A 15,406-nucleotide genomic window follows, 5' to 3' on the forward strand; every position below is an offset into this window, starting at 1 on the left:
CTCTGTCAGCTTATCTCACATTGCACATTACACGTAGTTTGCAGATTATCTTCATGCAAGACCTTTCCGGATTTATGAATTCTTTTAGTATCAACAATAAAGTAATATACGCGTACCAGCTGACGGAGTTTTCTGCCGCGTGCTGAAATCATGAGATTTGCAGTGTGCATACATCATATTGCATCATCGTTAGGTGCATCCGTATAATAAATTATAGGCTTTTCTCTCAATAGCAGATATTGCTTTGCATTATTAAAATAGATTAACGATTTCCTTTCAATTCAACAAAAGGAACAATTATTTATTTTATATCCCGATAAAGAGTTTGTCGTAAAACTTTTGAAGCCCATAATAGTTTCGTTGTGAAAAAATATACTTTTTAGCGATATTTCATCGATTACATTTTGGCAATGATAACGTCATGAAAATTCGTGGTGCGGTTGTAACTAACAAGCGTCAGATAAACGATTCTGCAATGTGCATGCATGCATGCGGCGCGGGATGAAAAAAAGCATAGTTAATCGATGCCGGCCGTACCGTGTCGTTAAACAGCTCGTAAATATTCAAAGTACGTACATAATGCATAATGTCGTCGTGTGTACCGAGCGTGCATACGTCCCGGAAACGTGACATCTGGTGACCGTGCTTAACTGTAAAACGATCGCGGCACGTGACAAACGCAAAACCAAATCCAACCAAAGCCGCGCGCGCAACTCGTTCCGGAAACGCGTTTCGCTTCGGGATCCGATCTTTTTGCCGACGATTGAATTACACGCGGCGCTCGCCGTGTCGTTAATTGCAGAGCGGCAGCATGACCGCGGAGGAGTTTCATTCGGCGTTGCAGGAGGCAACCAATTTCCCACTCCGAAGCTTCGTCTTGCCGTATCTCAAGCACACCTTGCCCTCCCTGCAAAGGGACCTGAATAACGCCGCCAGGGTGAATAATCAGGTAAAACAGTTTACTACAATTTTACTACGATTTACTATGATTTTTTACTATCATTTCATTCCTACAAGAAAGAACAGTTTTACTGCGAAGAATTTAAAACTCTAAAAATTTTACTAGATACATCATATTTTAAAATAATTTTAATAGACCATCAAAATAATTAAAAATGTAAGACACTTAAATTGGTTGCTGGACTGATTTTTTGCGATATTGCTCATCAAGCTTCAATATTCTACATACCTAATTATTTTGATAGTCCAACCAAATTATTTTCTGATGTGTGTGGTTACATTTTTAAATATTCCAGCAAAACAGTTCTTTTCATGAAGCGAAACGGAAATTTATTTCCACGCATATAAATAGTAAAAAAAGAATTCACTGACGAGATGGATCGCACTTGCATCATGCAACATTATTTTTTCAGACATAACAATTATCATTACGTTTATCTCTATGTTATTCTGCATTATAATGCATTTTTATTTTGACGTTACTTTTCGAGAGTCAGCATTTTTGACTAATATTTATATTGTAAGAAAAAAAATATATGATTTTTCTATAGATTCGGTAAAGTGTCACAAGATTGCATTGAGAATAACGGTGACGGCTGATTCATAAGCAGTCCGATGCTTTATTGGAGCCACTACGGTGGTCATAAATCACTACACTCGTGTGCAACGCGGCACGGCACAGTGCGGCGCGTAACGATGCATGAAGACGCGCATTCCCCATGCTGGCAAAAATCGCTACCTCGCGGCCGGGATCTGTCACAATCAAAATAAGTCATTTGCGTAGATATACATATCGGAATTAAATACGAATTTTAATTCAAATATCCGTTACCAACTTTAAATAATTTCACCTTTACAAAAATCTAAGACCGGTCAATTTAATTTGTGTAAGATAGAATTATTTGGAGAATAACTAAAAATGCATTAAATGGCAGAAGTGCTTTTAATACTTAGAATAATAATTTTATTCTTGTAATTTTTAAATTAATTAATTACTGTTTTTCTTTATTAACCCCTTGATTTTATTGGAACCATGTTAATTTTTTCTTTAAATTTTGACTATTTCTTCGATATTTATATTATTATGTATCTATAACTTATATACATTAAATCTCATGATATCGATAAAATTAAATAATTTCAACGGATGTCTTCAAATTTGACATATGATACATTACAATGTATGTAGGTCTGAAGGAGTTAATAATTGGTAATAATTAATTGATCAATACTAGACTTCAGTAAGAGAAGTTAACATTTGTATATAGTCAGACTTTTCAGATAATTGTAGATGCACGATACATCTCGTATTTATTATGTCTCAAGATTTCAATTATTCTTTAAATTATTTTAAGATATCTCGCACATTTTTGTTTCGTAAAAATAATGCTATTTATCATCATTTGTATTTATCGAGAAAAGCATATTATAACTGCCACTTCTCTTACTCCTCGTGTAATACGCGGTACTTCGTAAAATCGCGCGCTCCGTTAACAATTCGCGGAGTACGCGATTTTTTTTATCGCTCTCTCTGATGGGAATATCGCGGCGAAATAGGGAGAGACGGATAGATCCAACGTGACATTTCGCCGTTCCAAATGGGCGGATCGATGTCGCACGTGGTCGACTCGCGTTCCAAACGTGCGGTCGCGGAGTGCGCGGCGTCTCGAGAAGGAAAGATCACCGGCCGCAGCGTTTGTTATGCAGGAACCGGTCCATGCCCTCTCAAAGATGTCGCACGTGCCTCATGTCTCTCTCCCTCTCTCTCTCTCTTTCTTTCTTTTTCTCGCCTGGGTCGCGCGCCGGCCCATAAATTTGTATGCACTACTGCGCTCGAACAAGTGCAACCGCGTCCCCGAATCCTTTCACGCGTTTGCTTCCCCGCAACATTGCGGCCAGTATGGAACCACAAAGTATGCCGTTCAAGATAATAGACGAGTCACCGCGGACTCACGCAAGGGAGATGTATTTTTATTTCCTTCCGTTTTAAATTCTCGAAAGAGAAGAAAAATGTCTTTCTCCCTCCTTTTCTTTATAATGGCGGATGTTGTTCGAACATAAATTTTATATAGTGTTCTTTCTCTTTAGAATAAGCAAATTAATATTGATAGAAAAGTTTAAATTTTTGATTAAAATTTTAGTGATCATTTCTGTTAAATAAATTTTTAATTTTCTTTGCTGAAATCATCGTGCATTAAAATAACGTAAATTTGAAATGTTATATAGCTCAGCGCTTGAATTTAGATTTCGTTTATATCTCGCAATGAAGTAATAATTAATTATTCATTAGATAAATTTTAAACCGAGCTCTAAGCGGCTGCTACGTCAGATGTCAGTTTCCCAGATTATAAAATTCATTTTCGAAACCAGCGACTACGCGGCGATACAATCCGCTGTTTAATTTCTTTGTGGCACTTCAACTTTTCACCAATACGATTGTGAAATAATTATTACGACGAATATATACAGGAAAGTATAAAAATTGTACACGAAATAATATATAAATATTAAACGTAAACTCTTACAATTAGAAATAGCAGAGATATTTTCTTTTCATTGGAAGCTGTATCGTCAGAACGTTCAACGTTGAATAATGCAAGAATTACAAGCGTTTCGTCAGATCGTTACGAGGGAACAATTCATTTTAAATACGCCCCGGAATCTGCGTGAGAAATTGCGTGAGTGTCAGGTCCGGGACACTCCGTACAACGAACGTGACGCAGAAGCGCGGGAGGACACGGTAAAATCAACAGAGGCAAGGCTGACCGGCTGGCAGGTTGTTTTAATTTCCCAGGCTACTTTCCGATCGTCGCGGTGGGAGCATACCAGTATGTTCCAAGATGGATGAACGACTCGGTAGCGAGAGAGGGAAAGAGACGGTGCGGATCGGGAAAAAAAGCGCCACGATTTTTGCCCTCCTTCCCGAAACTCTCGCAACGCGAACGCGTTGTGGATACACGCGAGATGCGGAGTTTGATAGTCATGCGATAATACGCGTGATACGTGTGACACGCGATCACGCACGTACCCTTTCAACGAAACACATTCAATTATTCCGCATTGATAAAACGATAAAAAAAAATGTTCGTGTAGCCTCGTTGATTCTTGTCAAGCCTTTTTCTGCGCAGTGAATTGATACATTTGAAAAATTATGCGACAATAAGTCCTCATAGAATCCACTTCCTTTTTTTACATACGAAATAGTTTAGGCTTTGGTGGAAAGAATTGCTCGAAGAACCGATTAAATAACGCTGCATTTCGGAGAATTATAAGGGAGCTCGAGACTGTAATGTATATAATCTCGTCCTTAAAATTATCCCTTGCATACAATTTCTCGCGTTGAATCCGTGGATGTACGATTTAATCCGGTATACTTTGGCCATCCATGTACGCATCGGTTGGTTTGAATCCGGTGCTTGCAATTATTTATCTGTAAAAAAAAAAAAAGAGAAGAGACTTTTATACCGTATTTTATATCGGGCGGTAATGTTTATGCAAATTTACGGGGAATTAACGTTAGAGAAAATGCATTAACGCTTTTATATTCGTTTCCATGGGTACAAATCTGTGTTGTATTAAAATTAAGAGTATGCGCGAAAAAGTATTCGGTACTCGTGCCGAGCACGCGAACGCGCCTGAACAGACACGAAAGGAAAGTTCGGAATATTTTTTAACGTTTCAAGTCCGATAAACCGCAATTTATAGAATATATTCGTAAATTTGCATATAAATTTTATTAAGCATTGAGACTTGCTTCGATCGGAAATAGGATTCTTTCTTTTATTTGAAATATTTTTTGAGATGCAAAGAAACAATCTATAGATTATGGAAATAAGTATTATGCGCAGCTCTTTAAATATTAGAATAATAAAATTGTGTTATTATAATTAAATAAAAATGTTTTTTTGTCATATATATATATATATATATATATTAAATACGTATGTAGTTTGAAAAATTTAGGTAAAACAAGTGATATATATTTTTTTTAAGAAAAAGTCTATTTCAATATAATCTTCTTTAAGAGCTATATATTACATTTGCCAAATTTGAAAATACAATTTCTCGAACCGATTTTTTCGTACAGAACATCATTGAGATCAAATAATTTTGCATCCGCGGCACAACGTAAATCTTAATGTGAAGAAGTTTGTTATATTCGATTAATTGATACACATCGTACCTTTAATTTCCATGACGCCGCAAAATTCGAGTCTGGGAGGATTAATGGGAGTCTTCTCTCGCTTACGCTACTGCCCACAGCTGTTGCCCGTCTCGAAGGCGAGCGAAACGGAAAGAGTGAGACGCGCCGCGTCGGGCGACAGACGCTCTCGGAGGGGTAACGAATTGCAAATTAATAGCGAGCATTTACATTTCTGCTGGCGCAATGAAGGCGCACGTGAGGATCGAAAGTCGCAAGCGCGACGGCTTGGTTTTCCGGTTTTCCTTTCACGACATCTTCTCCAAATCTCAGCGTAACTCGGCGTCATATACATGTAAATCGTCGCAGCTTCTTGCCAGATTTGTTTCTTAAAAATTGTCGAACCGATTAAGAACTTGTGTCTTGTAGATTAGCGTCTTTACAACAGTCTAGTAGATTATTGCAATGAATAGTTGCTGTTTTAAGAAATCTTGTTAAGTGATCAAACTGATAAATTTTATCTTCATGGTGTTTTAAAGATATTTATTATCATCATTAGTATTATTACGTTATTTGTCAATTTAATTTATGATATTTCGTAATCCAATCTTCAACTTCAGTTTAGTTTCTATCGGTGTTTAAATACCGATCAATAATTAGCGCACAATTTGATGTAGGGATTCACAAAAATATGATATTAGATTACGAAAACCCATTTCTCGATCGAACATAAAAAACCTCTAATAAAGATTTGTTGTCACAAAGTTTTATATATAGGGTATAATTTTAACTTTAATGAAAGAATGATATTTATTGATTATTTTATTTTCCCATTTTGTTCTATTTTTTAAATCTTTTTCTTTCTAGGAATCGCTAATACCTCGGTTAAAACATGATGGACCAATCAAAAGTGCTTTTTCATGTTCTGATTCTTATAAAAAGTTTTTAATCAAACATGATCTTTTTTGTTTGTTGTGTTGGTAAATTTATGTTGGTATTTTTTATTGCATGGTCAATGAGAAATATAAAATATTACATCTTAAATTAAAAAAGTGAAAGGGAGAGAAAGATCGAGCATTCACGTTTTTACTAATTATATTAGAGTATTTAATATGCTATGTACTTAAAAGAACTTAATCTATTTAATTATTTTACTTGTTCGAGAATATATTTCAATATTCTTGTTATATCGTCACTTTTCAAGCAAAAATTTTTGCACATGTGCCTTCATGCGCGAGTGGTCATCACATCTACTTGGTCCACCGATCGATGATCGTTAATTGCAAGTCGTGAAAACGAAAGAGCTCGAAAGTAAGGGAAGGAAAAGTGGCGAGGGGTGAGTAGGAGGAGGTTACGAGAAGGTACCGATATTGAATTAGAAGCGATAAATCCCACCCTGCCATGCCGACTTCAGTATTGGGGCAAGAGAGGGCACGACGGAATAAGGGATTCGACGAGAACTTTGACTGGGTGGTCGCGAGTGGCGGGAACGGCGATAAAGAAAGCAGTGAAACGAATATTAAAAGTCGAAACCGATGTGATCGAGCGAACCAATCGGTCTCCAGTCCATGCGCGACCTGATTCAGGGAAAAACTTAACATACTTTCTTCTTCATCCCAACATATTAGACCTTTTTGATAAAAAAAATTATGTCTATAGATTTTAAAACAACCGTTAAAATAAATATTATTGTAATACATGATTTTTATAATTAAACAAAGTTTTTTAAACATCTTATATGGCACTGTAACGTCATTTCGCGACATATCGCGGATGTCACGATAGAAGACGCTAATCGGTTGTCGTGCCGACGGAACGCAAGGCAGCGCTTCGCGCGAGAAGCGCTATCATGTGCTTATCGCATGATCCTTGCTCAGAGAGATATAAAGTAATTAATTTAAATCCCACAATTCCCACAAATGCCTCAGTTACAGAAACAGCATCAACCCAGTGTATAGTATAGTAACGACAATCGTCAAATGTTTTCTATAAAAATTTCAACTGTAACCGCACTATAAAACATCTTAAGTAAATAATACGAAAAACCGTTGGATCGCACAGCGAGCGATGACAAAGAGTCGCGATACTCGACATAAAGTTATACATAATAACTAAGGCCGCAGTTGCAGCGTAAGCAAGTAGGCGAGCGACTACAGGATATGCAACACTTGAAATTCGGTTGTTAACCACCCTAAATTAATAAAAATCATTCTAAAAGAAGTTTCTAGAACAATTTTGTACACAAGGTTTGTATTTGTATATTGACGGGTCAGCTCTCTTTGCCGCTCAGGATCACCCCTTAAAGAGTATAGGTAAAAGCCGTACTCTCCGAGAGCGCGACGCACTTCGTTCCCAGATCTAAGTTGTTTAAAGGTCTCTCTCGCGCACTTCGTTTTCATAATTATAGGTACAATTAGCACTTCGTTTTTCAATTTAGAGTAATCTAAAAGTTCTTGTGAAAGCTAACATTTCATTTCTTGTTGCTTAAAGTTTCTCGTGGATTTCGTAAAAGCCTTTCTTTGGAGTAAATCACCTTGCTTAAAACATCGCCGTGTCACGTAGTTGATTTCGGTAAAATCCGTCGCCGTGTCTAAAAATCTCGTGCTTCTTTATTATCTCAGAGACTTTTCGAATCATATTGTAAGTTCTCCGAGTTCTCTTATTGTAAGCATTCCGTGCTTTAGAAATTTGCGTTGGGAAACCTTGCAGTTTCGTGTTCTCTCGAGAAAAGAAGTAAATGTTCTTCGTGGCGTAAGATCCACGAAAAGTTGCAATACGATTGCGTAATGAGAAATAAAACGTCGTTAAATATTAATTGTGAATCATAGTCATCTCGCACGCTCGAGTTTTGCTTTCGTTGTGAAAAATTTTGTTTTTCTTTCTTTCTCATCATTAAAACCGTAATTCAAAGTTCTTTTCCGTGTTTTGTTTTCTTTCTTTCTTTCTCAAGTCCATTCAGTGCAAAGTGCTTACATGTTGTTGTGATCCGCTATCTATCGGAATTAGACAGGGCCGTATAAACCAGGTCGGTGCCCAAAGGCGATGAGTTCCATACAAACCATGCCTACCAGCGACGGTAGAGTATCCTTTTCAACCGTACTATATCTCCATCGTCGTGAGCGTTTTTCAACGTGCACCGTGACTAGAGCGGACCTGCGTCCCACGTCCGTACGTACGACGGACGTAACAGGCACAAAATAAAAAAATATTTGTATATGTTGATAATTACAAACTAAATTTTAATTTATTAGACGTTACTTGGTTTTTATTTGTAAAATAATTAATTAGAACTCAATAGATTACTGTACTGGGTTGGCCCAGCAAAGCTTCGGACTTAAAATATATATAGTTCATTTAATGATTACAAATCCTACAACTTTTATTCAAAACTTTTTTTGAATGCCTTGTTCTCAAGTGTTTAAGTAAAAATGGCCAAACATGTTTCAGCCTAAGTCGGGTACAAAATTCATAAAATCTCAAGATTGAGATCATCTAAAATATATTTATTTCAAATATGATCTATGGTAACGTTAGGTTTTTGATATCTCTTTTGCAACGTATCACATTTCTTTGTGAGCGATTTTATTGGTATAAAGAAAAATACAGTCCTTTCGTTTTAGAAAAAGAAAAGTACAAGTGTTTTGTATTTAAAAGAGAAAGAGGATAGTTGTATCGATTTATACGATGTAAAATGTGATAGAAAAGGATTAATGAGAATACAATCCTTTTTGTGTTCGCAGAGCTGCGTGCAGTTTCTACGATCCAATGAGTCCGCCGTTCTTGAGGCCGTAGGGCTAGTACCGTCCGGCGAGTCCGTCGAGGTCTTTGGCGAGCATGGGGGTGCGAATGGGATCAGCGGTGGTAATCAGTGCTCCACTCATTACGCTATGCGCTCGAATTCTAATCCCGGCGCCATTCAGCACGCGGTGGGCAGCAACGCCGCGGGCGCGTTGCACCATTATCCTGGTGTTGCTCATGCACCGAAACGCCGTGCCTCCGACACCCCGTGAGTGTGAACACGCATCACCTTGTGTTCGTAGATGCATAGCAATGGTTCTCAATCAATGGACAGATCGTTATTTGGATTAATTATTCACTGCTCGAATTAATTACATATTTTAGACAAATTTGTAAACGAATGGATTCAATTTGGTTGGTTCGTTAATAGATAGCGATAATTTCAATTTGAAATTAATTATACGAGTCTATAGCGAAATGCAATACGAGTTTAGCGCGAGAAACTGACGGCTTTCGAAAGAAGACTTATTTAATTGAAACATATTGATTTTGATGAGAGATCCTATGGATATAATTTTTAAATAGTGTAATGATTTGAAATATTTTTTCACAATTTTATTTACGGTTTTGTTTTGTATACATAGGCTAAAATTATCGTATTACATTTATACTAAATTGAAGTGTTGCAATTTTTATATAGTTGAAAGTTGAAAAATATTTTTTTAAACTAATAAAAAAACTTTAGTGCACCTCCCATGTAAAAAGTAAAAAAATTAGTTCATTGCACGTATATTGACATCCCAAGCTCGTATTGGCCTCAAATTGAAATTATAATTAAATATAATTAATTATGTTATCATTCTAAATCCATTTCGCGAATCTATGAATCGGCAAACCTATTCTAATTTATAATTGATTCATAACTGATCATTTATTTCTTAGAATGCAAAGACCAATATAATTCTAATTATAATACATGTACTGAAAATATAACAAACACTATTTTCTGTCTATATATTATATGATCGATGAAGAAAAATATGCGCAACGAATAGATGTATGAATTACTGCGCAAATTGTGTTCTTCACGCAAGATCGTGTGGAATCTTTGCTCGTCCATAACGATAATTCACACGATAATAAACGCCATGCAGCTGCGGCTGCGCGTATATACGTGTGTGTAATACGTTTGCCAAACCGCAAATGCCGTAGTTTTGGAAAAATCTTGGCCGCCGGCCTGAATATCTCGCCGATATTTATTGCAATCGAATACCTATTAATGCGAACCTGATTCTGCATGTTCAACATTTCGTTAATATTGATAGTGCACGTGAAAGTAAGTCTTAAAAAAGTTTCAAAAAGTGATCTCAGCAAATCCAAATAAAAATGATTTATATACAGATTTGCATTCACATCTTACTTTTATCGATAATGCATCCATTTATCATATAATTTACATATACTACAAAATTTTGAAAATAAAATTTATTTATTGATAAAAATGAAGTGAGTACGGACTATAAAAAGGTCTAAGTTTCCAAACTTGTTTTAAAAACTATAGTTTTTGATAAATAACTTTGATAAATATTCAGATCGTATTTTTTTAGTATGTCAAACTATTAACTTTGTCTGCAATTATATTTTTATTTCTTTCGTCTCTGTAACTTGAGTTTTTTCATCTAGCCAAGTCATTCTACTGTTCTAGGTTTAAAAAAAATTTTATTCTTCTTCTTACATTTATATTACATATTACTGAATAGTCTTTTAACTCAAATATTAAAACCCTCATTTAATATAAATTAGTATTTGAGCAAGGATGAAGAAATTTGAGAATCAAATTTTGCTTATGCCAAAAAGGATTCAAAAATCCAAATTATAAACGAAGAGTGAATAGTTCTCGAATTATAAGCTTACGAATAGATAGAAGAGTAATTTCGGTCGAAATTTCTTAATGCGCACTTATCCCACTTACCATCCAACCGAGGTGTTGATGAAATCAACGCCGGACGGTCGGGATTTCCGGTCAGGATGATATGCACGTAGACGGAGTAGAAGAGGGAATGGGGCGCCACACGAAGCGAATACGAAGGCGACAAAACGCGGTGCGCGCCCTAGCAATGCCATCCTGGCCTCCTCTCGATATGTCTGTCGTTGACGTTTCCATATATCATCAGGGTACCACCTTTCCCAAACACCCCACCGTGCCCCCCCCGCGCAGCCTGCTACCCCTTCGCCTACGAGTGTCGACGAACTTGCCTCGAGTGCCTATTGGCATCCTGCTAATACACACCGTATAGAGCGCACACGTGTCGGCGAGCGTAGAGGTGTACACGTAGACAGTCGTCTTTGATTCGCAGGCAACCCTCGCACAAACTACTGAATGCCCGAACAATTTGCCGTGTAAAAGTAAAAGCGTTCTACGTATAACCGACGATATTAGGACCGAGCAAGTTGAAGAAAGTTCGCTTTTGTGGATGCATAAAAGGCATCATAAATCACATCGTCCTTTAATCTTTCTAATATTATCGATTAGTGTCTCATATCTTAAGGCGAAAAGTACAATGAAATAATGAATTAATAACAAATTTTACTCAAGAAAAAGCTGTAAGATTTTAAAAACACATAAAGATTAATATCATCAAGATCAACACGTAGCGTTCTTATATAATATACTTGCATAATGATATTACTTTCCACTTTTTCTTTCGCTGATGGATCTTCTGCGTTTCTAGATACTACGAGAATGGTGTTCTTATGGATGATACGCCGGTATATGGCAAGAGGTCTGTCAATCCTTGGAGTCATCATCAACAGCAGCAGCAGCAGCAACAGCAGCAGGCGACGGACCCGTCCTATTGCTGGTACCATCCGTTGCACTCCTCGGGCGGATCGATTCAAGGTCACGCGCACGGCCATGGTCACGGGCCGAGCCCGGTGCCGCCTAGTCTCGTGCAGATTAATCAGATAAACGCGTTCTCCACGCCGCATCATTTGACTCAGCAGCCACAACAATCATTGGGTCACGGTTTACAAACGCAAAACGGTGGCAGTCTCGATGACGAATGGAAAAATATTCATGTGATGCTCAACTGCATCCTCGGCATGGTCGAGAAGACGAAGAGAGCATTGGCGATCCTTCAGCGACGAGGATGCTCCAGCCCGGCAGCCGCGGCGCCACCACCAGGTGTGGTCGCGGCGCAGAACGGTACCAGCAATAATGGCAATAATAACGGCAATAATCCGTCTTCGACTAACGGTGTCCAAGTAGAGTCGTCCACTGGTGATCGGGATGGTGGTCTGAAGCGATTATCCGGTGAGATCGTCGCGCAAACGATCAGGGCGACTGAAGACAGGGTGGCCGAGGTCAAACGAAGAGCTGGTAGGTGTTCCGATGAAGTACGGTAGTATGTCCTGAAATTTTTTCACTTTCCGGAACATAACGATGAGTTTAATGGACTCACACTCAATTAGAAATTTCTTTGCAAAAAATGTTAATTTTTTTTATGTTATATCTGCAAATTTGAATTACTTTTATTAAAATATACTCAGTATTAATTTTTTAATGAGTTATGTCATTTTGATTTCTTAAATGTAATTAGTGCTTTGATTATTATAACATAAATTAAATGGGGGATTTTATGTATCCAGCATTAGTAACTATGTTACAGAGTTTAACCTTAACGTCGGAGAGAGGATTAATTATATCAGAAAGTTGTATCAATGAATCGCTTAAATTTTTAATAAATTATTAGATAGATTGCTATCTAATAATTCATTGTGACTGCTCGAATTAATTATTTTAGATAAATAATTGAACAGATTCAGAGTTTCGTTGGATTATTAACAGATAGCTATAATTTCCTAATTTAATAGATAATTTAATATTATAGACGATATATTAAACAGATTAATTTGAAATAATCGAAATTTAATAATTAAATAAGGCGGTATTAAATAAGAATGCTAATTGAAAATCGTTTCACTGGGATCTCTAGAGGAAGCTGTGTTAGAAGTGAAAAGGGCTGCAGTGGCGGAGGTGCAACGTGCCGTAGCGGTTGCGGTTGCAGAGTCGAGAGCGAACGAACGTTTGAGGGTACATCGATTACTGGATATTCCTCTGTCCCAAAGAAATCCAGGCAGTCTCCGTCAGGGCCCTTTCCTGAGAATTCACGGTAACTCAACCGCGGTTGAGGCCAGCACCAGGAATGTTACGACGCCGACGACGACACCGAATTCGGCGCCATCGACCACTGAGGACGAAAAAGATATTCACCTCACTAGCATGATGGGATCCGTAAGTGCAGTAGCCGTGCGATTAATTGATACTTTTACAAGAATTCTAAAATGCTGATTGTATTTAAATATAATTTTCTCCTTCAAGTAACAAAATCCATTTTTGTGTTAATATTAAATATTAATAAAATACATTGATATGATTGTGTAATTGACGTTATTATAGTAATGTTTTGTAAAATGGAGTAACTTTAGCTTAAATTTTGATAATTTCTAGACACCACGCATGCCAAGATCGAGACGATCTAAAAATACGTACAATATTCATAATAAAAAAAATAATTTTGGACATGCAGCTAACAATAAGCAGTTTTTAAAATTTGGGCAGTTATCTTCATTTTACTACGTAAAATATATTGCATAATCAGTTTTTCCATTTTTTGGCTATCAATCTCATCTCTCGCGATAGAATACAGTACCGATATGCAATTCGTATCACTTAATATTGTATACGGTTTTTTTTTTATTCCGTTGTTACTTAGAACTAGAAACTAGCCGAGCTATAAGAACATACGAATCCTCATCTCTTTTTTAGAGCTGTTGGAATTGCGGCAGGCCCGCCCTGGAGACCTGCGGTGGATGCGGGATTGCCAGATATTGCGGCTCCTTCTGCCAGCATCGCGACTGGGAAGCTGGCCACCATACGACTTGCAACAACTTGCCGCCGCGCGAATCGCGAAGATCAACCTCGCGCAGTCCACCAAGAATCGCCGCCACGAATCTCTCTACCAATATCAACGAAGTCGACGCCACGCCGGTGCCGTCTGCTGGGGTCTCGAAGGGAAAGTGACGTCGTGGTGCTAGGAGCAATCAACGATTGGTCAGAGCAATCGATTACGAGTCGCGCTGATCGCGTTTCCTACAAATAAAAACTCTCCTCTGTAAAGAATGTGTGAATTGAAATGAACCGAAAGGAACTCACTGTGAAATCGAATGCCTGATCCTCGAAATTGGAGATTGGCTTGAAACTGGGATATTCGTTTGTCCTCTTTGCTTTTCGATTGTACCTCTGCGAGAATTAAGACAAAAAGAAGGATTGGAAGAAGAAAGAGTCAATTCTGAATTTTGATAATTAGGTGTTCACACATTCACAAGATAAATTCCTGTGCCCATTTTTTTTTAACTCATTCATCTTCTACAGTGTTTTCACCGATCATACATCTTCTGCGTACACTTATCCTTTCCTTTCCGTGAAATTGACCGGAGATTTCTTTTGTACTACATCTGGATACGTGGGCAAGTATAAACTAGAATTACTCTGATCCAAAATCCACGTACTTAAGAAAAAGGTGACTATAAGCTTGTCAAGAATACCTGAAAACTGAACTAGCATTGGAAAATACTAGTTCGATGATCAGTTTACTCGCTGGATAGATCTCTAATTTCGGCGTTTCAGTCAATTCAAAATATGCGATATATAACACATGAATTATTTAACCAGTTAAAAAATCGCGAATATTTAAATAGGCTGATATTTATAGACGGTTCTAGTATATATTTAAGACTATCTAAAGTACAATCTTAAAATGTTGTAAGCTAATCACAGAGTTGTCACCATTATTAGCCTCTTAAAATATTATTTAAAGTGATTTTAAAATGAGAGCGGACTATGAATACCAGCCATGATCAACGAATTTGTGATGTTATTCATCTTTGGAGAATATATTAACCCTTCAGCAACGTGATTGCCTCTTTAAATGCATCATCGATATTTTTGTTGTGGGGGGAGGGAGAGAGAGAGAGAGATTCTGATAGATAATTGAAATCTGCATAAATTAGTAAAATACAATCTGACTTCTATGATGGTAAACAAAAAATTCAGTGTTAAAGCTTTAACAAACACGTATATCAGAACTTTTTCAGATGTTTTATACATCCGGAATAAAAAAATTTGCTTCACTTCTCGAAGACTTTTACCGTTGACGGAAAACTTTTCACATTGCGGAGGGTTAAAAGTTAAAATAATGTTATTTAAATAGTACGTATACGAATGTTCAAAAGACGAATAAAGGATTGGAGTATCTTAACAAAATTTGTGTTGCTCGAGCACGTTAAATACATTTGTAGTTTTAACACTTTAACAGCTTGAACAATTTAACAGTTTATTTTGGTCAGTTAATGACCAATCAATGTTAAAATAGTCAATGTTACAAATGCACAGAAAAGCAAATAAACTTCTTAAGATAAGATAATTATTTCTCTATAGATAACTAGATTATTTGAATGAAACGTCGGATATATGTGACAAATCCGTTTTAAGATTTTATCAATTAA

At 37.0% G+C, this 15,406-nt stretch overlaps 1 protein-coding gene across 1 annotated transcript in view; it reads left to right on the top strand.

Moving 5' to 3' along the window:
* nvy (CBFA2/RUNX1 partner transcriptional co-repressor nervy) overlaps positions 1 to 13,922 on the top strand; it is a 30,903-nt gene extending 16,981 nt beyond the window's left edge. Inside the window, exons 3-7 of the mRNA XM_018537589.1 lie at positions 803 to 949; positions 8,842 to 9,107; positions 11,572 to 12,218; positions 12,835 to 13,133; positions 13,668 to 13,922. Of these exons, the coding sequence (XP_018393091.1) occupies positions 803 to 949; positions 8,842 to 9,107; positions 11,572 to 12,218; positions 12,835 to 13,133; positions 13,668 to 13,922 (1,614 nt within the window). The remainder of the gene's footprint in view (positions 1 to 802; positions 950 to 8,841; positions 9,108 to 11,571; positions 12,219 to 12,834; positions 13,134 to 13,667) is intronic.
* Positions 13,923 to 15,406: the final 1,484 nt, after the last annotated feature.

Source organism: Cyphomyrmex costatus, unplaced genomic scaffold (assembly GCF_001594065.2).
Source record: "Cyphomyrmex costatus isolate MS0001 unplaced genomic scaffold, Ccosl1.0 scaffold18, whole genome shotgun sequence".
NCBI lineage: Eukaryota > Metazoa > Arthropoda > Insecta > Hymenoptera > Formicidae > Cyphomyrmex > Cyphomyrmex costatus.